Genomic DNA, 27,740 nt, shown 5'->3' with positions numbered 1-27,740 from the left:
CGACTTGACTTGACTTGACATAACCTGTGACTTGACTTGACTTGACTTGCCCAAGAAAAAAATACTTGGGACTTGCTTGAGACTTGGACCAAATGACTTGAGACTTACTTGTGACTTGGATAAGAGGGACTTGGTCACATCTCTGCCATTTGGGCTCACTAATGCGCCAGCTGTTTTCCAGAACTTAGCTAATGATGTGCTGGGGGATATGATAAACAAGTTAGGTTTTTTTTTTTTGTCTTCCAAGGTGATATCCTAATCCATTCCAAGGTCAGGGAGGAACACATCGCACATGTTCGCAAGGTCTTTTGGAGAATCATCTGTTTGTCAAGCCTGAGAAGTGTGTCTTTCACTGGTCCACCACATCATAATAAGTACTGTAATTACGACATGGCGAAAACAATATGTACAAAAATGCCATTTAATAAAAACAAGGGACATGCGTCAACTCAAGTTTCACCTTATCATGAGAACTGAAATATACAGTCATTCAGATGAATAGTGCGCCATAGCGACACACAATAGCACATTCTCTGAGTCTCGTGGGGGTGGGGTCGGTGAAGGCACTCAAGCAAACTGATCTGAATTAAACCTCACTTTATCCCAGACAAGTTCCCAAGACAGTAAACCCAAAGCCAAAAATGAACAATATCATTGTTTTCTGGTCACTAGTAAAATTACACCCCTGTCCAGCTTATGCATCATACATTAGCTAGATAGAGAAAAGGCGGATGCCAGATTATACGTCCCCGCCATTGCTTTTGAATCTGAGACTGCCTCTTAGCAAACAACAATTGCCAAACTTTTATGAAACATTCCAAACTATATTGCAATAAACAGATATTGACCATGACAATACTCGATAAACACTCACTGAGCACAGTATTAGGAACACTATACTAATACTGGGTAGGGCCTCCCTTTGGTCTCAAAACATCCTCAATTCTTCATGGCATGGATTCCACAAGATATTGAAAACCTTCCGTTGACAATAGGTGTTGATGATAGTCTAAGTGGGAATGTGTCTGACTTGCTATTCAGTAGCAAACTGAACAACAGAGGATGGGAAATCAAAAGGTTACAGTAACCATGGAAGGCGCGTTTTTTATTTTATTATTAACTGGAAACATCAAACAGACTATGGAGGTAATTTAGAGGCAGCCTACCCAGAGAGAGCAGCCAGGGTGAAATGTGACTTAATGGCTGCTCCCTATGTGACTATGGCTGACTTTCCTGCAAACTCTCTGCTCCAGTTGTTAACAATGCGCCTATGCCTGCAGAACTGCAGCTCACTGTATGTTTTTTTAATTTTTTTTTTAACTTTTCGTGCCATTCTCTGCAAACTGTAGAAACTGTTGTGCATGAAAATCCCAGGAGGCCAGCAGTTTCTGAGATACTGAAACAACTCTGTCTGGCACCAACAATAATGAAATAATAAACAAAGTCACTTACAGTCAGGTCCATAAATATTGGGACATTGACACAATTCTCCTCTTTTTGGCTCTATACACCACCACAATGGATTTGAAATGAAACGAACAAGATGTGCTTTAACTGCAGACTTTCAGCTTTAATTTGAGGGTATTTACATCCAAATCAGGTGAACGGTGTAGGAATTACAACAGTTTGTATATGTGCCTCCCACTTTTTAAGGGACCAAAAGTCATGGGACAAACTAACAATCATAAATCAAACTTTCACTTTTTAATACTTGGTTGCAAATCCTTTGCAGTCAGTTACAGCCTGAAGTCTGGAACGCATAGACATCACCAGCCACTGGGTTTCATCCCTGGTGATGCTCTGCCAGGCCTCTACTGCAACTGTCTTCAGTTCCTGCTTGTTCTTGGGGCATTTTCCCTTCAGTTTTCAGCAAGTGAAATGCATGTTCAATCGGATTCAGGTCAGGTGATTGACTTGGCCATTGCATAAAATTCCACTTCTTTGCCTTAAAAAACTCTTTGGTTGCTTTTGCAGTATGCTTCGGGTGATTGTCCATCTGCACTGTGAAGCGCCGTCCAATGAGTTCTGAAGCATTTGGCTGAATATGAGCAGATAATATTGCCCGAAACACTTCAGAATTCATCCTGCTGCTTTTGTCAGCAGTCACATCATCAATAAATACAAGGGAACCAGTTCCATTGGCAGCCATACATGCCCACGCCATGACACTACCACCACCATGCTTCACTGATGAGGTGGTATGTTTTGGATCATGAGCAGTTCCTTTCCTTCTCCATACACTTCTCTTCCCATCATTCTGGTACAAGTTGATCTTTGTCTCATCTGTCCATAGGATGTTGTTCCAGAACTGTAAAGGCTTTTTTAGATGTTGTTTGGCAAACTCGAATCTGGTCTTCCTGTTTTTGAGGCTCACCAATGGTTTACATCTTGTGGTGAACCCTCTGTATTCACTCTGGTGAAGTCTTCTCTTGATTGTTGACTTTGACACACATACACCTACCTCCTGGAGAGTGTTCTTGATCTGGCCAACTGTTGTGAAGGGGTTTTTCTTCACCAGGGAAATAATTCTTCTGTCATCCACCACAGTTGTTTTCCTTGGTCTTCCAGGTCTTTTGGTGTTGCTGAGCTCACCGGTGTGTTCTTTCTTTTTAAGAATGTTCCAGTTGATTTGGCCACACCTAATGTTTTTGCTATCTCTCTGATGGGTTTGTTTTGATTTTTCAGCCTAATGATGGCTTGCTTCACTGATAGTGACAGCACTTTGGATCTCATATTGAGAGCTGACAGCAACAGATTCCTAATGCAAATAGCACACTTGAAATGAACTCGAGACCTTTTATCTGCTCCTTGTAAATGAGATAATGAGGGAATAACACACACCTGGCCATGGAACAGCTGAGCAGCCAATTGTCCCATTACTTTTGGTCCCTTAAAAAGTGGGAGGCACATATAAAAACAGTTGTCATTCCTAAACCGTTCACCTGATTTGGATGTAAATACCCTCAAATTAAAGTCTGCAGTTAAAGCACATCTTGTTCGTTTCATTTCAAATCCATTGTGGTGGTGTATAGAGCCAAAAAGAGGAGAATTGTGTCAATGTCCCAATATTTATGGACCTGACTGTAGTTCTGTGATCTGCCCTCTACTTGGACCAGTACCTTGGCGAGGTGTAGAGGCTTGCGTTTGCTGAAGACCCTCAGAGCTACGTTGCTGCACTAAATAAGTCATCAATAGAGTCAGTGAAAAGCAAACTCTTTGTCTTTTTTAATTTTGTCTTTTTATTTCAGTTAGTTAATACATTGCATTGATGTTCACAATTACTACATCTCTGTATAATTCATTTCTCCTGCAGAAATCAAAATGTTGTATAAGAATAAAACATACACAGAAAGCCAATAGTCTCTCTGCATTATTCTGACAAGTTACATTTTCTGACATTCTGCATTTGAAGTTGACCGTTCATTTGAAATTCTACACATTACAATTCCTGACATTCAAATTATGTGCATTTACAATAAACATTTCTGACAATCTGGATATTCATTACAAATTCCTGACATTCAAATTATGCAAATTTACAATGAGAATTTCTGACTTTCTGCATATTCATAGTACCAATGCAGTTAATGATATAATGCCTATACATGTACAGAGAGAGCCAGTTACTGATATAGTTAATGATATAATGCCTATACATGTAAAGATAGTGCCAGTTACTGATATAGTTCATGATATAATGCCTATACATGTACAGATAGAGCCAGTTACTGATATAGTTAATGATATAATGCCTATACATGTACAGATAGAGCCAGTTATTGATATAGTGCCTATACAGTTCCAATGCAGTTAATGATATAGTGCCTATACATGTACAGAAACAGTTCCTATACTATTTGGCCCTTGAATTCTGCATACACATGGCGATTTCAGGCCCAGGGCCGGATTCGAATCTGCGACCAGGTGCTTGCCCCTCCTTTCTCCACTGAGAAGAATGAACAGTGGCTTGGGCCCAATGGCTGTGCAGATCTTGTGGCTACACCGGGATTAGAACCACCAACCTTGTGTGTCCCAATAATTTACCTTAACCACTATGCGACAGGCCGCCCCATATCATCATGAGCTTGCAGAAAAACAGGAGCCCACCTAACCACGAAGGAGGGGGCCACACTGGATTAACCCCAGAGTTTAGAACTGTTTCTCTCGGTGTATGTTTTGGCTACTGACTGGAGGGTGACTGGGACTGCCCCACTCTCCCCAGCAACAGAATGTGTATATAAGCTGTAACGAAGTACAAGGCATTGTTCTCCGCTTTGGAAGCGCTGGACCCGATATGCATATTGAATAAAGCTGTTAACTCTCACTTGTGCAGAGCTGTTATTGTGTTGCACATTTGTATCCAACAGTATCCCCACTGAATAGTAATACAAAACAATCTCTGAGGTAGAATATCCATTTACTACATCCTTATTTGACTGAATATGAACCAAAAAGCTAAACATGCTAGCTCGTGTACAGTATTTTCATGTTTTAAGTTTCACCGAATGTATTCACAATTCCTTTCTGTTTTCCTAAATATTCTGTGATCACTATAATATGTGATCCAGTTTGGATCAAGTTTACAGGTTAATGTTGTACGAGCCTGCAAATACTAACAGGAGGAAAGGAAATAGCTTGACTTACTGTTTGTGGAAAGTTATTGGGAATTCTGTTGCTGCAACTCCCAATAGCTGTATAATCATGCACCATAGTTGAACATGCCAATCAGAATGACATGTGCCAAGTTCAAGTTACCCACAATCGTTATATCTGAGAAACAAATATTTCACATGCACTAACATGCAGGCAAACTGAAAATGAATATACTTAGAATATACACTGCGGTCCATAATTTTTGGGACAAATATATATTTTTCTAGGTTTGGCTCTGTACTCCACAATGTTTGATCAACAATGTTGTCTTCATCATGTTGTCACACCCCAACAACAGTCTCCGAAGGCAATTGCAAACTCTAGAATCAAGAATCAACAGCTCTGTTCTGCATTCACTACCAACACAAATGAATACACCTGCCTAAAAAAACATGTTTGTGAAGCCAGTTCAACAATGTACAAAAGGTGCTGTCATTTCTAAACGGTTCAACCGATATGGATGAATATACCCTAAAATTAAAGATGACAGTCTCCCGATAATTTTAATTGTCATTGTATCCTCCTCTCAAACTCAATGTGCTGGAGCACAGAATCAAAATAACCAAAATAAATGTTATCCAATGAATTATGGTGCTCACTATTTAACTCCAGAGTGAGTTCAGTCAAGAGGTTGATGTTGATGTGGATGTGTCAATTACTGCATGGACAGAGAAATGAACGTCCTGGAAACTCCTCTAATCTAGCAAATTGTAGACGTGAGGGATTATGGATTCTACAATGACGGTCCTGGAGTATCTTTTCCTACTCTTTTTTTATTGAGGTTTTTACCAGAATTCAGCATAGCTTTCTCCCAGGAGAAACCATCTTTCCCTCAACAGCGTGTTGTCGTCCTATTTTCAACCGGTTGTGAATGTTCTCCTCAATGAGTCACATGAGGATCACCACTCCCCTATCCATGCAGTTTGTGCCGCTTGCCTACAGGCAAGACAATGCAAACGTTTGGTTCACTTAGAGTGCCTTTTAAGGACTATTAGACTATTTCTGGTTATATTCATTTAACGTTATTACAACGTTAGCTAGCTGGCTAGTTTGCTTTTATAAGGTGATGTCATCGATAACATTAACTAGGTAGTTTGCTGTCATAAGGACACTATATGTTGTCCTTTTATCTTAACTTGGCTAGCTAGCTAGCAACAATTATCATTGGATAAGTCAGCGTCCTTACCTTAGCTATTGATCGCTGATGTACTAAGTTGGGTAGCTTGTGAAAATTCTGTCTTTGTGTCAAAGTGGGAGCACGGTCTGTCAATTATAGCTAATTTATATTTCTCATTACTATGCCCAGACAGTTTGGGAGAACTTTTATGGTAGGAAATTCAGGCTGAGACAAATATGTTTTAAAATGCATTTAAATGACTGAATAATAAATAAATTATGCACATTTGTTTTGTTATTGCCTGAAGACAACTGGCAAGTATGAAATTCAACCACCATGTTACTCCTTCAATGCACATTACATGCAACGCAATCATCTGCATTGAATTCCTTTTCAGGGGAAACAGACGAAGAGAAGCCATTGTTTCCCACCTATGAACAGAGAGCACCGCAAGATCATACACGAGCTGGCTGAGGTGTACGGCATAGAAAGCGTGAGCTACGACAGTGAGCCCAAGCGCAATGTGGTGATTACTGCTGTAAGGTGAGTCTGGGGGTAGCCACATGCCCACTCACAGGGAAGACCTGGGCATGCTTGCTTGTGCCTTTCCTGCAGGAATTAAAAGTAAGAGCCTAATTTGCCACAACAACACAGATGTCAGATGCAGCTTCTTTCTTCTCTTTGTCATTAAACCCCATGAATATTTTGTCTAAAATTGGATTCCAGTAGTAAATGTTTGTACTTCATGTGACCTGCATCGCAGTTCAGCCATGAATCCTCACAGTTTTCACTTGATGGTCTGGAAGACCATGGATATGGTGGCCAAGAGCCTAGGCATTCTTCTCTGTAGTACTTGTCATTTAATGAAGGGAATGTGCTTCACATTCATTGAATTGTCCTTTTTTGAACTGATCCTATTGTATCTTTCGTTTTTTAAATGAAGAAACGGCCAATAAATGTATTTATATATATAAATTTTTTTTTTGAAACTTATTACTGGGTAACCAGTAAATGGTACTTGCATAAACTACTAGCTTATGCTATAGCAGTATGTCATGCTTCATAAACCAATGATTCATGTCAACAGATCTTTGAGCTGACATTTGTACATGATTGCCCAATAGCCATCAAGTCAACAGTTTGGTAAAGTGATATGTCTGCATTATCTAAGTTGTTCCATGAGACTCCCTATGCCCAGTCTAGCATTCATGTTCGCTCAAATTCGGCACAAATATTTCCATTTACAGTTCAAGCTGAGAAGAAAAGCTACCTATATAGCTTGCTATGTGCCACATGGTCTGCTTCACCAGGTTATTGAATTCATAAGCTACCAATGATGATGGTCTCTTAATTCAAGCTCAAGCTTCAAATTCATTGAAGCTCAGTCCTGCCAGTTCTGTACCGTAGTTACGGTCAACGGGATTCTACCTCTTTTTTTGTGTCCTAACAGAGGGAAAGCAGCCTGTCCCAACTTGACTCTGACTGCTGTCATTGAGAGGGAGACGGCAGGGAGAGCTCCACCACCCACCATCCATCGCCCACATCAAACAACACAGCAGCAAGTCAGTCCTCTCATTTCCCTTCCTTCTAGATTTTTGGGCATAACTGGCATTTTATGATCTCTAGGCAAATCTATGTTAGCTTGCTTGAAGTAAAGTACCTGAAATGTGAACAGTTTGCTACTTTTGTTACCAGGAATGACTGTGGGAGCAACTGGCTGAAGGCAGTCAAAGAGGAGCCTACCATTGACTACTTTGATGTCCAGGATTGATCTTGGCCATGAACATGAAAGCTGTTAATCCAGTGCATCAACATCAAATAAAACTAGAGAATGTTTGCCATCGTTGTCCTGTGGTAATTGCTGTAATTTCTGCAATATTAAGTTACATTTCTCAATTAATAACTCTCATTTGTGCAGTCTGATCAATATTCCATTGTTTTTCGACATTGCTGTCCAGAATCTGATTCCTGTAAATTCTATCCATTTAAATGTAAAGACATTTTTGAGTTTCAGGTATTCTATATTATGACTATTTCAATTATCTAGAGCAGGGCTGCACAACAGTCCTGGAGGGCTGGTCTGCGACCTGGTTTTTGTGCCAACCAATTACCTGTGCCAACCGTACAATCTTTAAGATACACTTGCCGTCTGCAGCTGTAGCTGGTCCATGTACAAAACGTCTGCTCAAGACATTATTTAGCAAAAGGAAATAATTAAGAGCAGAAGTTGGCACAAAATGTTGATCTCAAATGCTTTAAAATGGCAACAAGAACCCAAACACACGGAAGAAAACGAGCAACTACTGTTAAAACGGATCGAAGAATAGTCAGAATGGTAAATATCCAGCCATTCATCAGCTCCAGAAAGATGATCTACAATGACCTGTAAGTGTTGTTACAGTCAGAAGACATTTGATTGAAGCTAAGCTATCAGCAAGCAGCCCCCATAAAGCACCATTGTTTAAAAAATGGCGTGCAGAATCGGTTAGAATTTGCCAAGGAACCAAAGAGAAATGGCATAACATTCTGTGGACTGATGAGAGTAAAATTGGTATTTTCAAAAAAATGTATTTTTTTGTATCAGTATGTATGACATTTGCCTTACCATCTAGGAATACAATGACAATAATATCGCATAATATAAAGACACTTTAAAAATGCTATGAAGAATTTAACCTTTGTCAGAAAAGAGGCATATCCAGGGTAAAGAAAAATTAATTACTTTAATGACAAGTTATTTGCAAAGCAACTGAATTACATTCACACGGTTTACAAAACCACATGCTTATAATGTGAGAGAATATGATACCTTGTTGGGTTGATAAGTATTTGCAAATATCTTCAAAATCTTATACAATATGCTGTACCAGCACCCATGTGACTGAATTATAGAAGGAATAAGCAACCCTAGACGTTATAAGCAACTGTAGTATACATTTATGTTAAACAAACATGGTTCCAGATGAAGATAGTCTATGCAAAATGTGTCTTGCTGCAATACAGAAAAGTCTGCCCCAGCATAAATACATATTAATTTCAGATCGATAGTGACTTACAGAAACATAAGTGGATACACCTTATTAATATGAGCAATAGAGTAAGCCTTGGCTAACATCATTCCCTCAGCAGAAACATCACTACAATAATAGTACAAATTACCTATGTAAATCAAGAACAAAATTATCAATTGTAACCTGAGACCATAAAATACCCTTACCTGGATTAGATCAAAAGGTAGTGGGGTTACTGGGTGGGAGGCAGACCAATGGCAGTCAAGGTGCATGTTCAGTCTGTGCCAAAAGATAGTTCATGCAGACATACATTAGATAGTGATGCTGTTTTCCATCCCTGCAGGGTCCAAATACTCAGATGGGAACTCTCTCTCTGATTCTTGTGTTGATCTCTCTCTGATTTTCGTTCCAATTTCCGTCAGCGTTTTTTGGAACTCCCTGAGGGGACCTCTCATATAGCTTTCATTAGCAACTTCCTCAGGGTAGTTTCCAAGTGGCACCTGTAGGGAAAGTAACCAGGACTGAGGGCCAGAGCTTGAAGGGTGAAGACTTGTCTACATTCCAAACCCCTAAGCTCAAATAAATGCTCTCAGGGCATTCAACACAGTGGTGAATCTTTCTGTTTTCTTTGTTATTTCCATTTGTTCCAGAGAATGTTTCAAATCTTCAGTAACTTTAAACTTCAGTAATGTTTGAGCTTCCTGACAGGGAGATGGTTTTATCTTGTCTCATATGCCTATGATAACTGGTTCCTCTCAAAGTTCTAATGCTAAAATAAATAATTAATTTGTATAATTTCTGAAGGAATGCAAATTGCCAAATACTTACGAAGTCTTTTGGAACCTGGCTGAGGAATCTAGCCACTTTCATAGCCTCAAGTGTTGTAGTAATGTCTGGAAGAGTATCCATTATGTCTTTTTCAGTCACCTTCTTGTCCTTGGGTGGAGGCTTCCTCATTGTTGTTGGTCCATTTGGCATCCAGGCATAGATATCATACTGATAATGACAGGGAAAAGCAATAAAACTCACATGGGAATTGCACTGGCATGGCATGGCAATTGCACAGCCATTGTGCTACTGCAATTCCTGCAGCAATATGAGGGCCTACAGGGCTGCCCAACCTGGTTCCTGGGGATCTACCGTCCCATACATTTTCATTCCAGCCCTAACAAAGCACACCTCACTCAACAGCTAAACATCTCATTGAGCTGCTAATTAGTATAATCAGGTGTGCCAAATTAGGGTTGAAATGAAAACCGACAAGACAGTAGATCTCCAGGAAACAGGGCGAGGCAGCCCTGGGCTACAGTATATTGTAAAGTGTCAACAGAACGCATTTATTCAAGGACAGTTGCCTATCTGGACAAAATGTGTAAGTAAGACCAATCTACATTTATAATGAATTGGCTGTCACAAAGGAAACTAAGCTGAAATCCATCTTGTACTTTGAAATTTATATGGAATATTTTGGGTGTCTACCTAATTTCAACGAGGGCATTTTAATGACAAAAATAAAGACATTACAAATGCCAATGACCTATGATTTGATCTATACAATGTTTCTCTTGTGGCAATTTATGAATGTTTCTTTGAGGATACTGTACCTGCCCATGGTTCACAGCAGCATGTTGGGCAGAGCAGGTGAACATTATCATGGTGATGTATTTAATGGCTTCTTCTCTTGTTTTCAGGCTTGAGGGGCAATCTAATGACCAACACATCCAATATTTAAAAAAGATTACCAATGCGCATTTTTAGACATTTGTATTTGGTCTACTTAATAGCTTTGGCATGAATTGTAACACTGTGAACTTTAACTTCAATGATGCTTCTCATTCACCCAATCATACACGCTCTCACACACCAATGGTGATTTTATGGGTTAGGTGTCTTGCTCAGGGACACTTCGACACACCCAGGGTGGGAATCGAACTGGCAACCCTCCGACTGCCAGACGACTGCTCTTACCGTCTGAGCTAATGTCACGCTGGGAATAATGGGGAATAACGAATAGACTGGGAATAACAAATAGGAAGTAGGGAATAAGAAACCAAATTAAGCCAAGTTTAAAACCTTGAATTTAATCAAAAATATCAAAACTGGACTTAGCCATCTGCCTAGCTTCTCTATTTTGATCAGAACGTAAGAAACGTATGCAACCAGAGCAACATTCTGAAACAGTAGCCACTTTAATGGCTTCAAGTAGTTGTAACCAGCAAACAAAGTTTTATTTTGTGGGTGAATTGACTGAAAATATAGTTACTTTGGTAAAAGACCATGGTGTAAGTGGAATAATCCACAATGAGGTGGTCATTACATGGTTTTAACGCACGATGCAGAGGTGAAGAACCACCCGACACGAACTGAAGTAAACCTTCCACTTTTTCTCCCTAATGAAGTCCGTTCTTGTGTTAGCAGTGTGTTCTGGGTCATTGTCTTGCTGCATGATGAAGTTCCAGACACAATGTTTTTGCAGACTTCTGAATTCATCCTGCTGCTATCATCATGAGTTACATCATCAATAAAGATTAGTGAGCCCACTCAAGAGGCGGCCATACAAGCCCAAGCCATGACACTTCCTCCACCGTGCTTCACAGGTGAGCTTGGATGTTTTGGATCGTGAGCAGATCCCTTCTTTCTCTGCACTTTGGCAATTCCATAACTTTGCTTGAGGTTAATCTTGGTCTCATCATACTTTATCGTAATTTTGCCTTCCAATTCTTACTCCTGATGAGTGGTTTGCATCTTGTGGCATAGCCTCTTTATTGCTGCTCTTTAAGTCTTCTTCGAACGGTTGATTCCTGTGTGTGATGTCACTGATTGATCACACACAATGTTTTGGGGGTTTTCTTCACAGCTCTCACTACGTTTCTGTCATCAACTGCTGTTGTTTTCCTTGGTTGACCTGTTTGATGTCTGGTGCTCAGTATGCCAGTGGGTTCTTTTTCAGGACATTCCAAGTTGTTGTAAAAGCCAATGCTTGTGCAATGGCTTATCGATTTCCCCTCTTTTCTAAGCTTCAAAATTACAAATGCAGTCTTCACAGGCAGAACTCAAGGCTAAAACCAAGACATTCAGAACTATTTATTGTTTAACCAGTCAATCTAATAGGACACATCTGGGCAACAAGAAACACCTGTCAGTCGCATGTCCCAATACTTTTGCTTACCTAAAAATTAGGTGGTCTAATTCAAAAGGTGATATGTTTAACAGATCTAGATAAAAAAAATTTTTAAAGTAAATTTGGGGGAGCCGTGGTGGTGCAACAGGCTAAGACGCAGCAGACTTGCGGTTGCAGTTTGCTGCAGTTGCACACCGGGGACCGGGGTTCGATTCTCGGTCCTGCCAAAAGCCAAGTTTGTGAGCCAGGCAGCAATAATTGGCTCGCTGCTCCAGAGGGAGGGACTTGGCAGGGTTATTAGATCGCCGCACAATAAGCTCCTTGGGGGCAACGGGCACGAGACGAGACGAGACGGCTTCTAATACGACTACCTCCAATTGAATCAGACGAGGTGCAATTGGCTACCAAATTGGGAGAAAAAGGGAAAAATCAGGAAAAAAATGTAATTAAAAAATAAAAAATAAAGTAAATAAAAGCTGAAATTCAGATCTGTCATGTAATGTACATATTTTGACCTCAAACTCAGTTGTCCTCTGTGTATAGCAAACTTTTGGAGGGGACTGTATACAAGAAAAATTGAACCAAAAGCGGCTGTAGGCGAATTAACCATTTTTAAAATCTTGAATCTTAATAGTATGAGAGGCTTTGCTAAGCCACCCCCATTGGAACAGACACATGCACACACATACTAACACCCCTCCTGCTCCTGCTCATCTGCAGACCACTGCGAGCTGGCCCTTTGAAGTTATCTGACACTACTGTACTTGCTTTCTAAAATAAACAGCACAGTCACATTGCCCATATGTCAGCCTCTTTTTTGGCAAATTTATAATCGGGATCACGCTTGTTGAACAAGGCAATTTACAAAATCATTCAAACTGTATGAATGAGATGCTCAATAATGTACATGGGACATTTTTTAATAAAAGTGTCAGTAAAAGACACTGGAGAAAGATCATTTTAGTTTTCCTGCTCGCATGAAAAATAAATAGTTCAGGGTGATATCCTGATTCATTGTTAGTGTTTCTGCTGCATTTATAGAAAAAGCAACTTGTTTGCTTGAGACAAATTGATTGCCTATAACGTTATATTTCTAGGTGTGAAGGTAGCCCACCTGAAAACTGTTGACCAGTGAACAGAGGTGACTACCATAGAAAGGAGGAAAAACAGCAGAAGAATGAATGGCAGTCAACAAGAATGATTCATAACAATAAAAACAGAGACAAATAAATCTATCCATCTTTCAAACCATAACAATGACAAATGAACGTGCAAAGGTTTGTTTGGGACTCCAAAATGTATGCTGAGTCTATTTGTTATATTTATCAGAGTTTGGAGGACCAAGAAGTACCAACATTTAATTTTGTTTTACATATTTACACAACAATTATAATTTTGAAATTTATGTGAATGGTAGATTTGATATTCAGGAATGCGATTTTGATATTAACTCAATTTTGACAGGATGGTGTTTTTCACCTCCCCTGTGAAGTGGCCGAGTGCAAGACATGTATCTGAAGATCCGGGTTACAAATCCATCCATCCATCCATCCATTATCTGAACCCGCTTATCCTGAACAGGGTCGCAGGGGGGCTGGAGCCTATCCCAGCATACATTGGGCGAAAGGCAGGAATACACCCTGGACAGGTCGCCAGTCTATCGCAGGGCAGGGTTACAAATCTGTTTGCCAAAACATCTTTCAACCTAGATTGACGGGTATAGGATGGATTCCCTCATGAAATTGTCTAAACAGGAAGTTTTTCATATAAATCCCACTTGGGAGTTTTTACTTCACTTGTTGTTTGTGTGAGTCTATGTGTGTGTGGGTGGATGGGGGGCGAAGGGGCTTCCCCAATTTACCATGGTACATTTCAGGTTAAATGCCTGCCAATGTGGACAGGGCTTTTAATTTATTTTGAATGAGGTTACCTGGCTTCTGCAGAAATCCATAGTTGTATATGAAAGACACCATTTGTTGGAGCTCTGGATCCTTCTGTATATCCTCGTCATTTTTATAAAGTCCATTCACCACTCCACGAACAAATCTGGATATATTAAATAAGTAATACAATGAAATAAACAAGTTTGCATTAATAGTATTGTGAGTTCAGAAATATCACCACAGAAAATACATGTATCCTCCATGTAATAAAGCTATTTACTCATATATTGCTTCCCAGATGTCCATGCCATCATCTCTGTAGTGAAAGTTCTTCAGCTTGTCGATGCCACGCTGCTTCACATTGTCGGGCAGGCAGAGGCTCTTATAGGTGATCTTCTTTGTTGCTCTTTTTAAGACCTCCCAATGCTCTTTCCCAATGGCAGTGTACTGTGTGGGCAAACATTGTAAATATAGTATTGTTTAGTGGGTACCACAGACTTACATTTATTTATGTTTTTCACGTGAAACATGAGCAGTAATCAAGGGGAAAAATGATTCAACAAAGTCACCATGATGGCCGCATATCCAATAATACATTTGAATTAGACCTCAAAGTTCTAAATTTCGACCCATAGATTTAACATGGGGGACACATGCTAATACGAATTAGGCTAATTGAACATTCTATTCTTAAATGGACATGAGAATCGGTATTGCGACCAGTCAGTAAATGACACTGACAGTAGGCTAGTACTGTCCACATTTTTATGAGTAACATACAGCATAGGTGGGTAGCTAGCAATGCATTGTTATGCAATGCCAGCTATCTATATAAAAAGCCCTTTGAGAGGTTTTAATCTTAAACAATCTGCCAATCTGATCAATTTAATTTTCCTGTCTTTTGAGGCTTTCAGCAAATGCAAACATTTCACTTAAAACTTAATAATATATAGAGACAGGGGAAAAATCCACCCTAAAGGGCACCAGGAAGTGTAAAGTTCTGCTCACTGCACATGCTCAGTTGTGTCCATGATCACATGCCCTAGTCACATGCACAGTGAGGAATCTCAGGGTAATTGCATGTGTGCACAGATTATCCAATGAAAAATGCTTGGGCAGTTACCAAACAAAAGTGTAAAGATTTTAAAAATCTACAGTGGTCTTCAGATTTATTGGCACTGAATGGCAATGCACAAAAATACAAAAAAATGAACAATATGATGACTATAAAAAAATCAAAATGCTGGACTGTGAAAAATACTGGACTTTATTCACGTTTCAATGGAACCAATCAAAATAAAACACATTTCGATGGATTTTGGACCATTCCTCTAGACTGACCCTCGATCAAATTTCACCGTGGATCACACGTGCATCTTTTATGCACCTCTGTTTCAATGCCAAACATGCCAATGCGATATCTGACCAAAACAGAAAAGTGTTGTCTCATTTGGTCATTTAAAGTATGATTGAACAAAGATACAGTGGTCAGATAAGAACAAATTGAACATTTTGGTCAGATACAGCATCGGCATGTTCACCATTTAAACAGAGATGCATGAAAGGGGATGCACATGTTCCCACTGAACATTGCACATTGTGAAATTTAGTGGATGGTCCGTGATGTTTTGGATCTGTTTTAATTCCAGAGATCCAGGGACATTGGTTAAAATCAATGGTAAAATGGATTCCAGCAAGTATCAGGCAATTTTGGTTGACAATCTGGTTGCTTCTACCAAAAGGTGAGCATTGCTGTGCTTAATGGCCTGTTTTCATAATTATGTTATGTTATAATAAAAAAAGGGAAAATATATTATCTTGGATAATTAATGGTAAAGTTCATACTGACCTCCACAAAGAATCCACCTGTATTGATGAGGGTGTTTCTGGCAGTAATATTGATTGGTAAGGTGTACCGACCAGTTTCACGAAGAATCTGTTAACACATAAATGCACGTTTTACTGCTGCTAGAGCTAAATACTCTATGGAAAATACAAATATACTGTATCAGTTGATAAATAAAATGTGTAAGCATGTATCTATTGAACACTCAGACCCGGCCTACCAACACAATGTTCTCAAAGGTGCGAGAAGTTACATTTCACTGTAGAATCAGAATCAGAATCAGAATCAGAATTCACTTTATTCGCCATGTAGTTTTTATGTACAAGGAATTTGCTGTGGTATGTGGGTGCATGCAGACAACATAAAGAATAATACAAAAAATAGAAACATAGATATAAAAATGAGATGGAATGTAATGTAGAATATAAATTTAAAAAAATAAATAAATAAATATGTACAATACAACATGATGCTGAAGCGGTGTGTGAGAAGTATTATTAAAGTGCAAAATATAAAATATGAAGTCTATTGGGGCGGGATAAGAGTCAATGGGGGTCCCGGGCCTAGTTGACATTAATCACAGGGAGACAGTGCGTTGATGTAACGTGTCTGTAACGGTTGTAACGGTTCTGTGACAGTGGGGTGTCCCCCGGGCCTTGTTGATGAGGTTTTGGTCCTGATGGACCGCAGCCTCCTGCCAGAGGGAAGTGTTTCTAACAGTCTGTGTCCGGGGTGAGAGGAGTTGGCCACAATCCTTCCTGCACACCTCAGGGTTCTGGAGGCGTACAGGTCCTGAAGAGATTGCAGATTGCAGCCAATCACCTTCTCTGCAGAGCGGATGATACGCTGCAGTCTGCCCTTGTCCTTGGCAGTGGCAGCAGCATACCAGATGGTGATGGAGGAAGTGAGGATGGACTCAATTATGGCGGTGTAGAACCAGGGGGGAACCGGTGCTGATGGTCCGGAGGCAGAGACATGTTTTCCCAGCTTCACGTGCTGCCTCCTGTCAGACAGGAAGTCTGTGATCCACCTGCAGGTCGAATCAGGCACGTTCAGCTGGGAGAGCTTGTCCTGTAGCATAGTTGGCATTATTGTGTTGAAGTTGAAATCCACAAACAGGACCCTGGCGTAGGTTCCTGCGGAGTCCAGGTGCTGTGGGATGAAGTGAAGAGCCATGTTTACTGCATCATCTACACACCTGTTGGCTCTGTAGGCAAACTGCAGGGGGTCCAGGAGGGGGTCTGTGATGGATTTGAGGTGGGACAGCATAAGGGGCTCAAAAGACTTCATCACCACAGAGGTCAGGGCGACGGGTCTGTAATCATTCAGTCCTGTGATCCTTGGCTTTTTGGGGACTGGAATGATGGTGGAGGTCTTGAAGCAATCTGGTACATGGCAAGACTGCAGTGAGGTGTTAAAAATGTCTGTGAACACCGGAGACAGCTGATCAGCACAGTGCTTCAGGGTGCACGGAGAGACAGAGTGTGGCCCGACAGCTTTGCGGGGGTTCTGCCTCTTGAAGATCCTGTTGACATCTCTTTCCAGTAAGGACAGAGGTGTTGCTGAGGTGAGTAGCTGTGGAGTGGCCCAGGCTTCTGCTGTGATAGAGGAGGTGGGGGAGGAGGGGGGCTGGAGCTGGAGCTGGTGGCTGGTGTCATGGGGGATGGTGTCAGGACTGTCCCATTGACCTTCAAAGCGACAGTAGAACTCGTTCAGGTCGTTGGCCAGGCGTGAATTGTTCATGGAGTGGCGGGTTTTTGTTTTGTAGTTGGTGATCTGTCTGAACCCTTTCCAGACAGAAGCAGAGTCATTGGCTGAGAACTGGTGTTGCAGCTTCTCGGGGTACAGTCGTTTAGCGTCTCGCACCTCCTTGCTAAACTTGTACTTGGCCACTTTAAACATGACTCTGTCCCCACTCCTAAATGCCTCTTCCTTCTCTGACCTTAACTGTCTGAGTTTTGCTGTGAACCAAGGTTTGTCGTTGTTGTAACCCACCCTGGTGTGTGATGGTACACAGCTGTCCTCACAGAAGCTGATGTAGGAAATCACTGCCTCTGTGTACTCATCCAGATTGTTGGTAGCAGTCCTGAAAACATCCCAGTCAGTGCAGTCCAAACATACCTGAAGATCCTCCACAGCTTCACTGGTCCACTTCTTTGATGTCCTCACAACAGGTTTAGAGAGCTTTAATTTCTGCCTGTATGCAGGAATCAGGTGGACCAGCGCGGGGGACGGCATGATAAGCACTGCTAGCTGTGGTGTAACAGTGATCCAGGATGTTCTTCTCTCTGGTCGGACATTTAATAAACTGTATGTATTTGGGGAGTTCATGGCTGAGGTTTCCTTTGTTAAAGTCGCCGAGGACAATAACTAAAGAGTCTGGGTTTGCCGCTCCGGGTTTGTCCGCTGTAGATATTGCGTGCCAGTACAGGCAGAAGAGCATTAGCCTTGAGACAAAAGCTCCCTTGGTTTTCAACTAGCTCAATAGTAGCTTGAAAAGCCACTTAAAATCCCAATATACTCTTGTCTCCTTCAACCACAACACCACAAAACAGGAAATGTGTAAGTGCGTATCAGGTGCATCAGGCACGTAAACCAACAGAAATAAGCAGACAACCAGCAGATTATGGACCTGATGATTATGGAGCAGATCACCACTCATTTTCACCATACCATTTTCAACGGTATTGTTAGCCTAAATTATTTTGGAACAAGCTACATGATTGGCAGCTTCATAATATGAGCTCACTTTTCAATTTTTCTTCTGTGAATTCAAGACAAATTAAATGTATAATAATCATGAAGAAAGTAACTATAATAAACTAGCTGATTACCTATCTAGCTGATTAACTTGTAACAAGTAAGTAAACTGTATTTATATTGCACCTTTTTAGTCACAAAGTGCTTCACAATCTAAACATGGATAAAACATGATACAATTACAATAAAAAAACAATTACAGACACAACACTAAATTATACATTTTTATCTTTTTGCTGTGCACAAATGTGTAGTTATACAAATTCCATAAGTAAGCAACCGATGCAGGGAGTCTATTGTCAAATATCATCCAATACCATGTCCCTGACTGCATCAAATTTTACAAATCAATTATTTTTCTTTATTTTACTGTAAAAATGGACACAGATCTCCCTTGATCTGGTGAAGGATCAGAACAATGATCAGAGTTTTAGTTTTAGATTTAGTCCAGCTCTTAGACCCCTTTATGCTGACATATGGCGATAGAAATGCACATTGCACATACCCTTGATATTGGATGTTGATCAGCCATATAGTAGCTAGCAATGAAGAATATTTCCCCCATCAGATGTGTTCTGAGAAGATGAGAAACCAGTTCATGGTAGTAGAAGTCAGAGTTCCGAACCCAGATCTTGGCTAAGAGCCAGGCTTTATTGTCTTGTGGGGTGAAAACTGGATTGTCCTCTCCAGGCTCCTGCTTCAACTATGAGAGAAATTTGTATTTATTCATTTATTTTTTTGTTAAACATAATTACTTGTCTGGAGTACTCAACAGTAATTGTGAAGAAAATGTCCTAAACACTCCTATCAACAAACATCATGAACAAAGAGCTCATGGAAATCAAATGAAGAGTTTCATTGCAAAATGGTATATAGGCTCTTGAAAATCTTATGTGTGTTTCCCAAAAGGTATCAAGAGCTATTCCAAGAGTTACATGAATTAACACTTCAGGCATTGGTAGTAGGTGACTTTTTCAATCCGAAGGTAAAACGCCTTTCGGAAATAGGTGAATACTAATGACAATTTAAAGGGAAATGACGTAAGCGGGAGACAAGCGAGAAGAAAAAAAGTTATTTTATTTTTGTTTAGCATGACCATGAATCGCTTGCTAGTAGTATTTCACTGATCAATTGGGTGAAGCCAATGAGTCATAAGTTCCCGTTAGCAATAATTGCTTTGCCACCCCTGACATATACATATAAGCTACCAGAACAGGCATAGCGAGAAAGACAGCTATTGCCCGGGTTCCTTCGCTATGACTTCCTGTTTGTTGTCCCTATGCTGCTATTTTGTCTTAGATTTTGTGATACTGACGTACATTGCTAAACAGCTGTGTGTGTCCTAGCGGAATGTTTTCCCTGTGTCTAATAAGGTTCCCGTTGAGTTCTTCCTTGTTTTTACTGTGTTCCCAAGGTTATCCAAATACTTTGCAAAAACCCGGGCCTTTAAAAGACTAGGGTAATAGTATATTGGAGCTCTAGACTACATATATTTGCTGTGTTTCCACTAGGGGTGTGAACAGTTAACCAAAACCGGTTTGTAGCTACACGTTAACCAAAAATAGTTAACCGATAACTGATTCTTTCCTTTCTAAAGCTGAAATGGTAAACTCGGTTTAATTAAATAAATGCGTTTTCACCATCAGTGACAAAACGCACAAATTAACAATTAAAAGAAAGAGGTGGTTAAGAATGCAAACACCACAGGGAATTGAATGCCGCAGTATTACAATTAAATTAATTTAAATCTGTAGCTGTTGGTTCACTTTTGATGTATTGTATGGCGTTTCTTAAGGTTAACAGAGGACTTGACACGCAAGTCAAGTGTTATGGAACGAGAACCTGTGGTATATCGTGGGTATTGGCACAGCTAGCGGGTGGTTAGGCACGACGCGAAGCAGTTGCTTCTAACTACAGGTTGCGAGCTGCAATTTCAATCAACACAACTGCGATGGTGTTAGCGAACCACAAACTACGGTTTTCAGAAACACTAAATCGTCTAATGATGATTCTTCCAATGGAACTTTGCGGTCATAGTTACCTACACAACATTTGGACAGCAAATAAAAAATTGGGGAGAGCCCATGATAGAAATTGGAACATGGGCCCTTGTTGATTATGATGCCGATCTCTATCCTGGTAATTTTACAAAGGTATGACAAAAACATTTAACAAGCCATTTGAAGTGACTTTTGTAATCCAAAGCAGAACCTGCTGTCAATGTAATTATTTGGCAGATTTTAATAAATTAATAGTTTTTCAAAGCTATTTATTATTACTTCCATTTTGAAATTATGTTGCGGTAATGAGAATTTAATTGGTGTATCTCCAAAAAAGACAGTCTAAAATCTACATAAACATTACATTAACATTACATTCTACTCAATTATATGGGCTATGCCAGTATGCTATTTTTCTGAATTTTTGGTGACACCGTAAACAGTTTCATGTGAATTACCCATTTTGCGATGAAACTCTTCTAATCTAGTTGAAGGTTTTTACTGCAGATACAGCGTTTGTCCCATCTTCCCAAAGGTTGATTTAATTTGTTTGAAAGTCTTGTGCAATGAGGCTGTAGATTTACCTGTATGGCAATTGGGTTTAGCTCATTCGCAGTCTGTTGAAGCAGCATAATGGGTGCAGCCAAGAACTGTGGTGTATCGAATATAGCTGCCGCTATTTTATCCAGTATCCAATAGTCCACCACATAGATTCTTCCATTCTGGTGGAACAAAAGTGGATTCAGTAAGCATAAATCTGTTCTATGTTTTCAGAATCACAACATCTGGTTCTGGAACTCATCACCCATTAGAGACATTGTGAAATATACATAAGTTAGTGTTTTGCACTAACTCCATCAATCAGATAAAATACTGGTTCATCCTACAGTGGCTACAAGCACATTCTATTTGTTTCAGCAAGTACTGAAATTGTTTTAGAGGACTGAGGATAGTTATAACTATAACATGGCTGTTATTGTATGCTACTGTACATGGAAAACTCTGAAATGCAGACTAAACTGTATTGACTGCTTTTAAAGCCAGTATTACTACCAGTTATTTTGAGGACCAGGATTCGTTAAGAGGTTAAAAAACAAAAAGTACTATTATTATTGTTATTATTGCACCAATGAATTATGTTTGATACACATTAACATGTGGTGCAAGTGGCTGTTAAAAAACATTTTTATGAAGTTTTACAAAGCGATGCAATAGCAGCTCACCTTGATATTTTCCTCAATATCAGGGTACACCTTTTCCAAAGTCTCCACTGGAATTTTCTGCTGACCTTCTTTGTACTTCTCGATCATTATTGGGTTACAACCATGAAGAAACTGTTTGCCAAAAAAGGTATCTTCCTTCCAGTTTTTTGCAACATATGCTATAATACAGAAATGGGTCACTTAAAATGTTATATTACCATATGCTTCTCAGACTGCAGACTGCTTCTCAGGGTGTACATTACTGCTTCGCATTCCTTTTCCGATTCACTCAGATGGTGATCTTCACATATTGTAACTCTGAATATGTGTCAAGATTTTGTGAGATCCAATCCTTTACTTAAATATACAACAGCAAAATAAGACATGCCATTTTGAGAAAGATTATTTATTTTGTTGTTGATTATTAAATATAAGTGTCAAAATGTTTGATGTATGTTATTTAAAACAAGTTCCCAACTGACTAAGAACTGAATAATATGATTTGATTAAAAGCTCTAGCATTGAAAAGAACTGCAATAACTGCTCAAGAATTACATGGTTTTTATGTTAAACTTATGTAAGAGCTGAAGTTGACTAACCTGCTTTTTTGCTTGGAAACCAAAACACATTTTTGATGTCATCAATTTCCTCCCACTTGCGGCGAAAGTTCCAAAGTTTCCGGAAAATCATCTGTGCCTCATTTATACGTGTACAAAAGATAGCAATTGTGATTAAAAACAGTACATTTAGACTGCAATTGCCATTAATTGTCAGCCACATTCAAAAGGCTTATGACAAATATTTCCTCTTAAATATATCGACTGAAATTGAAACTTGAAAATTGAAAGTGTCACAAAATAATTTTTTGGTTTGTCAATTCATACTCAAGTCTGAATATGAATGTGAATTGAATCTCTTACCACCTTCAAGCACAGACTGAAGATGCACCTCTTTAAGCTGCAGCCTGTAAACCTTAACTGTTGTCTTTACTTTATTTACTAGTGTCATAAGGATGATACCTTTGCTAGTTTTGTTTGGCTAGGCTATGTGCTCATTCATATATTTGTGTGGTATTATTAAAATAAATTAATTAATTGAAAAAATTATAATAATTCCGATGATCAAATAGGCCCTAGTCCCTATCTTTGTTGTTCTGGCAGCAGTTGAAATTGTACTTCCCTCTAGGGTCTTTCAGCGCACTTATCCCTGGTTATGGGTATGCACTTTGCACTTTGTTGTACGTCGCTCTGCCTAATGCCATTAATGTAATTCAATGTAAGGAAGGACTAATTCTAAAATAATTCTTATTTAACCTGCTCAGAATAGTCTGCATACATACATAGTATATACATGCCTCTGAAACTTCTGTGCAGAACCACAATTATGCTCTCACAAGTACACTTTGCTGGGGGTGTGAAAGGGAAGCTTAGATTTTAATAACCTAGATCCTGACAGGAGACTGACAGAAGAAAAGATTTGTCTGCTCAAGAAGTGGGTTTGAAAACCACATTTACTGAATATAATAACATATCAAACTGCTCAGCATAAAAACAACAAACTATTCCAAAGATAATTAATCCAGGGAAGTTCTAAATAAACAATGGACATTCTATCAACGTTTCTTCATCACATTTACATTATTGGCATTTGGCAGACGCTCTTATCCAGAGTGATGTACAGTTGAATATACTAAGCAGTAGACAATCCTCCCCTGGAGCAATGCAGGGTTAACGGCTGTGTGGATATTATTCTGGCTACACCGGGGATTGAGCCACCAAACTTGTGGGTCCCAGTCATGTACCTTAACCACAACACTACAGGCTGCCCTGGCCTGCGAGAAACTATTATGCATTTGGTCCGCTGGACACTTGTCGTGAAAAAGACACTGTCATTGCCTTATTTCTAGTATGCAGAAATTTCCAACATGCAGAGAAGTTCACCCCACACTTGTTTTTCCACCCAGATTACAAAATAAGTAACTGTTGTCGCTAAAGCAATGGCATCTTAAAATATTCATTCATCATTCATTATCCTAACCCACTTATCTTGAACAGGGTCGCTGGAGCCTTTCCCAGCATACATTGGGCGAAAGGCAGGAATACACCCTGGACAGGTCACCAGTCCATCGCAGGGCACACCATTCACTCACACACTCATACCTATGGGCAATTTAGACTCTCCAATCTCCTAAACTGCATGTCTTTGGGCTGTGGGAGGAAACCAGAGTACCCGGAGCAAACCCACGCAGACACGGGGAGAATATGCAAACTCCGAACAGAGAGGCCCCAGCCGATGGGGATTCGAACCCAGGACCTCCTTGCTGTGAGGCGGCAGTGCTACCCACTGCACCATCCGTGCCGCCATCTTAAAATATGTTACACAGATAGTTTCAACAATTTGAGTTTTAACGTGAGTTCACGCTTTCAAACGATATATCCTGTTACCATAGTGATTGAAAATTGCACCCTGTAAAAAGGAATGAATGCCAAAAAACTCTTACCGGCCCATCCCATTTTCAGAATTATTAAAGCATATACTCACTCAAAATGTTGTATTTCGTTAGAATGTCTTTGTTGTAGATCTATAAGAGCATACCTGCAGTCTGCTGTTTCAGTAAGCAATGATGTGAAAAGATTGGTTTTCCACTTACATCTTGACTGCATTGTAAGCCAATGTAACAATCTTGACAGTCTCAAACCACAGCTCTTTTGGCAATTCAAAGAAGTTCCCTCCTCTCACAAAACCTGGGAGGCCAGGTTTGTAAGTGAAACTATAAAGAAAAGACATAATGTAGAACATATGTATAAAACATTAAAACTAAATTTTTTCTAAAATATTTAATTGAAAAAGGCTACAAAACTTGATAGCATTTCCCTGAATTGGGTTCCCTTCAAGTAACTTAAATATAATAACTTTATTGACAATTCTGGATGGGAAATTAAAAGAAGAAATGTTTAACTAACTGGAGTTGAAATCAACTGAAGTCTCCATACTGCAAGGGCCCTATTCAGAATGATATACTTGCTTAAGCATGTTTTACAAAGTTGAAGTTGCATGTGAATTCATGAAGGTATTTAGACTCGCCTTGCGCACATACTCATCTTCAAAATTGGGTGTCACTTCCTTGCACCCGTTGAAAAATGAACACATACGTAATCCCCTTAAGGCTGCGAAGATGTTTGAAACGAAACATGTTTACAATGAAATAATGGTATATAAAACTTATTGTGGGTGAGCCCATATCTGGATTTTGAAACAATTGCCTATGGGTCAATGACCCAAATTAATTCCTGATGGAATAGAATGGTTTCTCCATTATATAAGACATTGTATTACATAATTTAATATTTAAGGTATTAAACGGTTATATTGAGTCTGATGTTCATATTGACTTAGTTTCTTTCTTACTTTTTCATACTGTAACTGCAGGATTACATAACACTGGTCAAAGGAAGGATTCTTGCCAGGAGTATTGATTTACAGCCCATATTCTGTTCTTATTTGATCAGGGTGAGCTTTCTTCTGGCTTTCTCAATAGAACACTTGTGTGTTGCAATGAGTTGTCATACTGTATCATACTGTATATATTGCAGCTCCAAGGCACCTCAGAAAAGGTTCTCAAATGTGCAAATATGCCAATCCATCACTCTGTATAGTACTACATAAATGCCTTGGACACCTAAAATGAGTGGCTGTTACTGCGGTCGGGCAGTCAAGAACCGAATGCATGATGCTGATGATGGTGATATCTACAATTCTGCATAAACAGATGTTTAGAAATATGATTGTTACTGGTTAGAAAATTCAGTCTGTGAACACAATTGTATTGTTCTTCAGAGAAAATCTGATCTGCATAAACCTATATATGTAGATGTAGATTATGAATATTTCAATACTTACTGCAACTGCTCAGGAAAAATGCTGATGATGCCCCTACAAAGCAAAGTATATATTTGGTTTCTGAAATTATATTAGAATGACATGATTGAAGACAAACATTGGAGAGAACTTTAGTGAATATTATTACAATGAAAATGAAATCATATTGACCTTCATTGCAATTTGATACTACATTTCATTTCTCACAAACATCCAGGAATGTTTGTACTTACTGGATAATACTGAGAAAGATATTTTGTCTAGAACCTGTCGGAGAAGCTTCTGCCACGTTTGAAGACATCGCAGGAACTGGGTCTGGGACTATGAGTGAAAACATAGAAAGGATTTGCATTTTCCCCATCAAAGATTATCCTGGCTTTTAAGCATTTATAGATATCTATATTCAAATAAGTAAGTGTTTAAATATACACAAATAAATTAATACAAAATACAGCTGTTATTGGACACTGAAAATGATCTTTTGAAATAGCAAATTCTTGTTTTAAAAATAGTTTTTACTAATTACTAATCAAAATGCATTTATTTACTCCGTATCTGAACAAACCACTGACAATTCACAATATTTTATTTTCCCGAAGGTCAATAAGAAATGCCTTTAAATATATTCTTAGAGCAGCAACCTGAATGTTAATCTTTTTTGGTGTATACTATTCAAGAACAAGTGACAACTTCAAAATATACATTGTGATGGGACCAGCAAAGGACTTGGGCTATTTTCTATTTTACATGTACTACTGATGAATATGCTTTAACTGTAAAGATAGAGCAACTTTTGTGCAGTGTTGGGTAGTTATGTACAGAGGGGGTGGCTCTGGGTGGCTGAGCACCTGCCCTTTTGTCCCAAGTGCCAAATGTGCCCCTTTGGTTTGATACATTTTTAAAAATATTATTGTTATTGCTGTTATTCACCCTTTCACACGGACAGTACCATGACAAATATGTGATCATTGCAGAACTGGCCCAAAAACACAAAATCACAAATATGTGATAGATGCAAAGATGCATCATTAGAAGTTTCTGTTTCTTACAATGTTATTACACGGCTTCTGAGCAACGTCACAGAGGTGCGCACTAAGCCTTGGGTCAACATATTCAAAATAAATCAATATCAACTTGATTTCCAAAGCTGAAATGGCTGATACTTGGAACTTGTTTTCTATTGCATGTCTTACTTTCATTGATACTGAGCTAGCTTCTGGCAATTTGGTGGTTCCTAACCTTTTAAACATGGTCTATAGCAATCGGATCCTAAAAGTGCGAGCACAATTCCAGTGCAGGGCATACGAGTTGTTGTTGAACTGAAATTCTAATTTTGTTCCGATAGTCATCATCACAGTCTTTATCTCCTCGATGTGAGCATTTATTTATACATAGTCACACTCTCAGAAGTAACGTTAGCAGCAGGAAATAATATTAGACCACATCAGGTTTGCTAACAGACTGCTGGCTGCCAAAATGAGCTACAGACAACATAAACAATATAATGGTGATTACAATTTTCAATGTATCTCAATGCCAGCTCATTTTTCTGCATTCAACAAAATATCATACAACACATGGCAGAGATGTTCCCCTTGCTCCCAACACATTCTCTAAGGAATGTATGTTCATGGGGTTACAAAAAATAACCTTATACATGGTTAACATGAAATATTAGTACGACTTACCTCTTGCATGATGATCAATTGTTTCTGTGGGGAAAAAAAGAATGTTACATCATTGACACAGCATTTTTGGTTCATTGTTGTGGTTTGTCATTCATATATTGTAGGAAGTAGTAAGAAGTGAAGTATGTGTACACATTTTACCTCGAAACTTGAGATTGTTGAGCAAAGATTCCTTTCTCTCCTCAGAGGTATCATTGTGAGGCAACTTAGCTGAAATTTAAATGAAAAATGATGTCGGAAAGCCAAATATCATTGAGATATTAGGAAATTCTGCAGACCTTCAATAGCATTTAAGTATGCCTCAAGACCATTTATCAGGGTCGTAGAACACCAGACCCAGATGCAAGACCAATGCGCAACTTTTCGTATAGAGTCTGTGTTTAAATAAAGGCAGAAACAATCAGGAAGTGAAAATGTAGGTGAAACGAATAATAATTAATGAACGCACTGACAGGGTGACTACGGTGTCCACAGGGTACTAAAACACGGAAACGCAACGCACAACACAACCAGCTCAGCTCCCTCTTCACCACAACGGTCCGGTGCAATGCCCGCATTACTGCTGACGCTGCACCGATCT

General features: G+C 39.3%; 1 protein-coding gene and 1 long non-coding RNA gene across 2 annotated transcripts; both read right to left on the bottom strand.

The window, feature by feature from the left end:
• Positions 1-9,092: 9,092 nt before the first annotated feature.
• Positions 9,093-22,283, bottom strand: LOC133126635 (polyunsaturated fatty acid 5-lipoxygenase-like). Its single transcript, XM_061238976.1, has 10 exons — positions 22,193-22,283; positions 21,615-21,772; positions 20,976-21,113; positions 18,897-19,094; positions 15,635-15,721; positions 14,066-14,232; positions 13,833-13,948; positions 10,386-10,486; positions 9,610-9,777; positions 9,093-9,281 (listed from the first exon to the last, which is right to left on the bottom strand). The coding sequence occupies exons 1-10, from the start codon at positions 22,281-22,283 to the stop codon at positions 9,093-9,095; spliced, it is 1,413 nt and encodes a 470-aa protein (XP_061094960.1).
• Positions 22,284-23,994: 1,711 nt separating this feature from the next.
• On the bottom strand, positions 23,995-27,379 carry LOC133125782 (uncharacterized). Its single transcript, XR_009708454.1, has 5 exons — positions 27,302-27,379; positions 27,161-27,184; positions 25,706-25,793; positions 25,494-25,526; positions 23,995-24,363 (listed from the first exon to the last, which is right to left on the bottom strand). It is a non-coding gene; the product is annotated as an uncharacterized LOC133125782 (long non-coding RNA).
• Positions 27,380-27,740: the final 361 nt, after the last annotated feature.

The sequence above is a fragment of the Conger conger genome, chromosome 4 (assembly GCF_963514075.1).
Source record: "Conger conger chromosome 4, fConCon1.1, whole genome shotgun sequence".
In the NCBI taxonomy this organism is placed as follows: Eukaryota; Metazoa; Chordata; class Actinopteri; order Anguilliformes; family Congridae; genus Conger; species Conger conger.
The sequence above is the reverse complement of the archived record's forward strand: the minus strand, read 5'-3'. Positions and strand labels throughout refer to the sequence as shown.

Bases quoted from the DNA above. Each gene is read 5' to 3' on its own strand.
- LOC133126635 (XM_061238976.1), bottom strand. From the start codon at position 22,283: ATGATTTTCCGGAAACTTTGGAACTTTCGCCGCAAGTGGGAGGAAATT. The intron at 15,722-18,896 runs GTATGTGCAATG...ATGTGTTAACAG, and splicing joins ATCAACATCCAATATCAAGG to ATTCTTCGTGAAACTGGTCG. The intron at 9,778-10,385 runs GTACAGTATCCT...TGTCATTATCAG, and splicing joins CTGCTGTGAACCATGGGCAG to TATGATATCTATGCCTGGAT.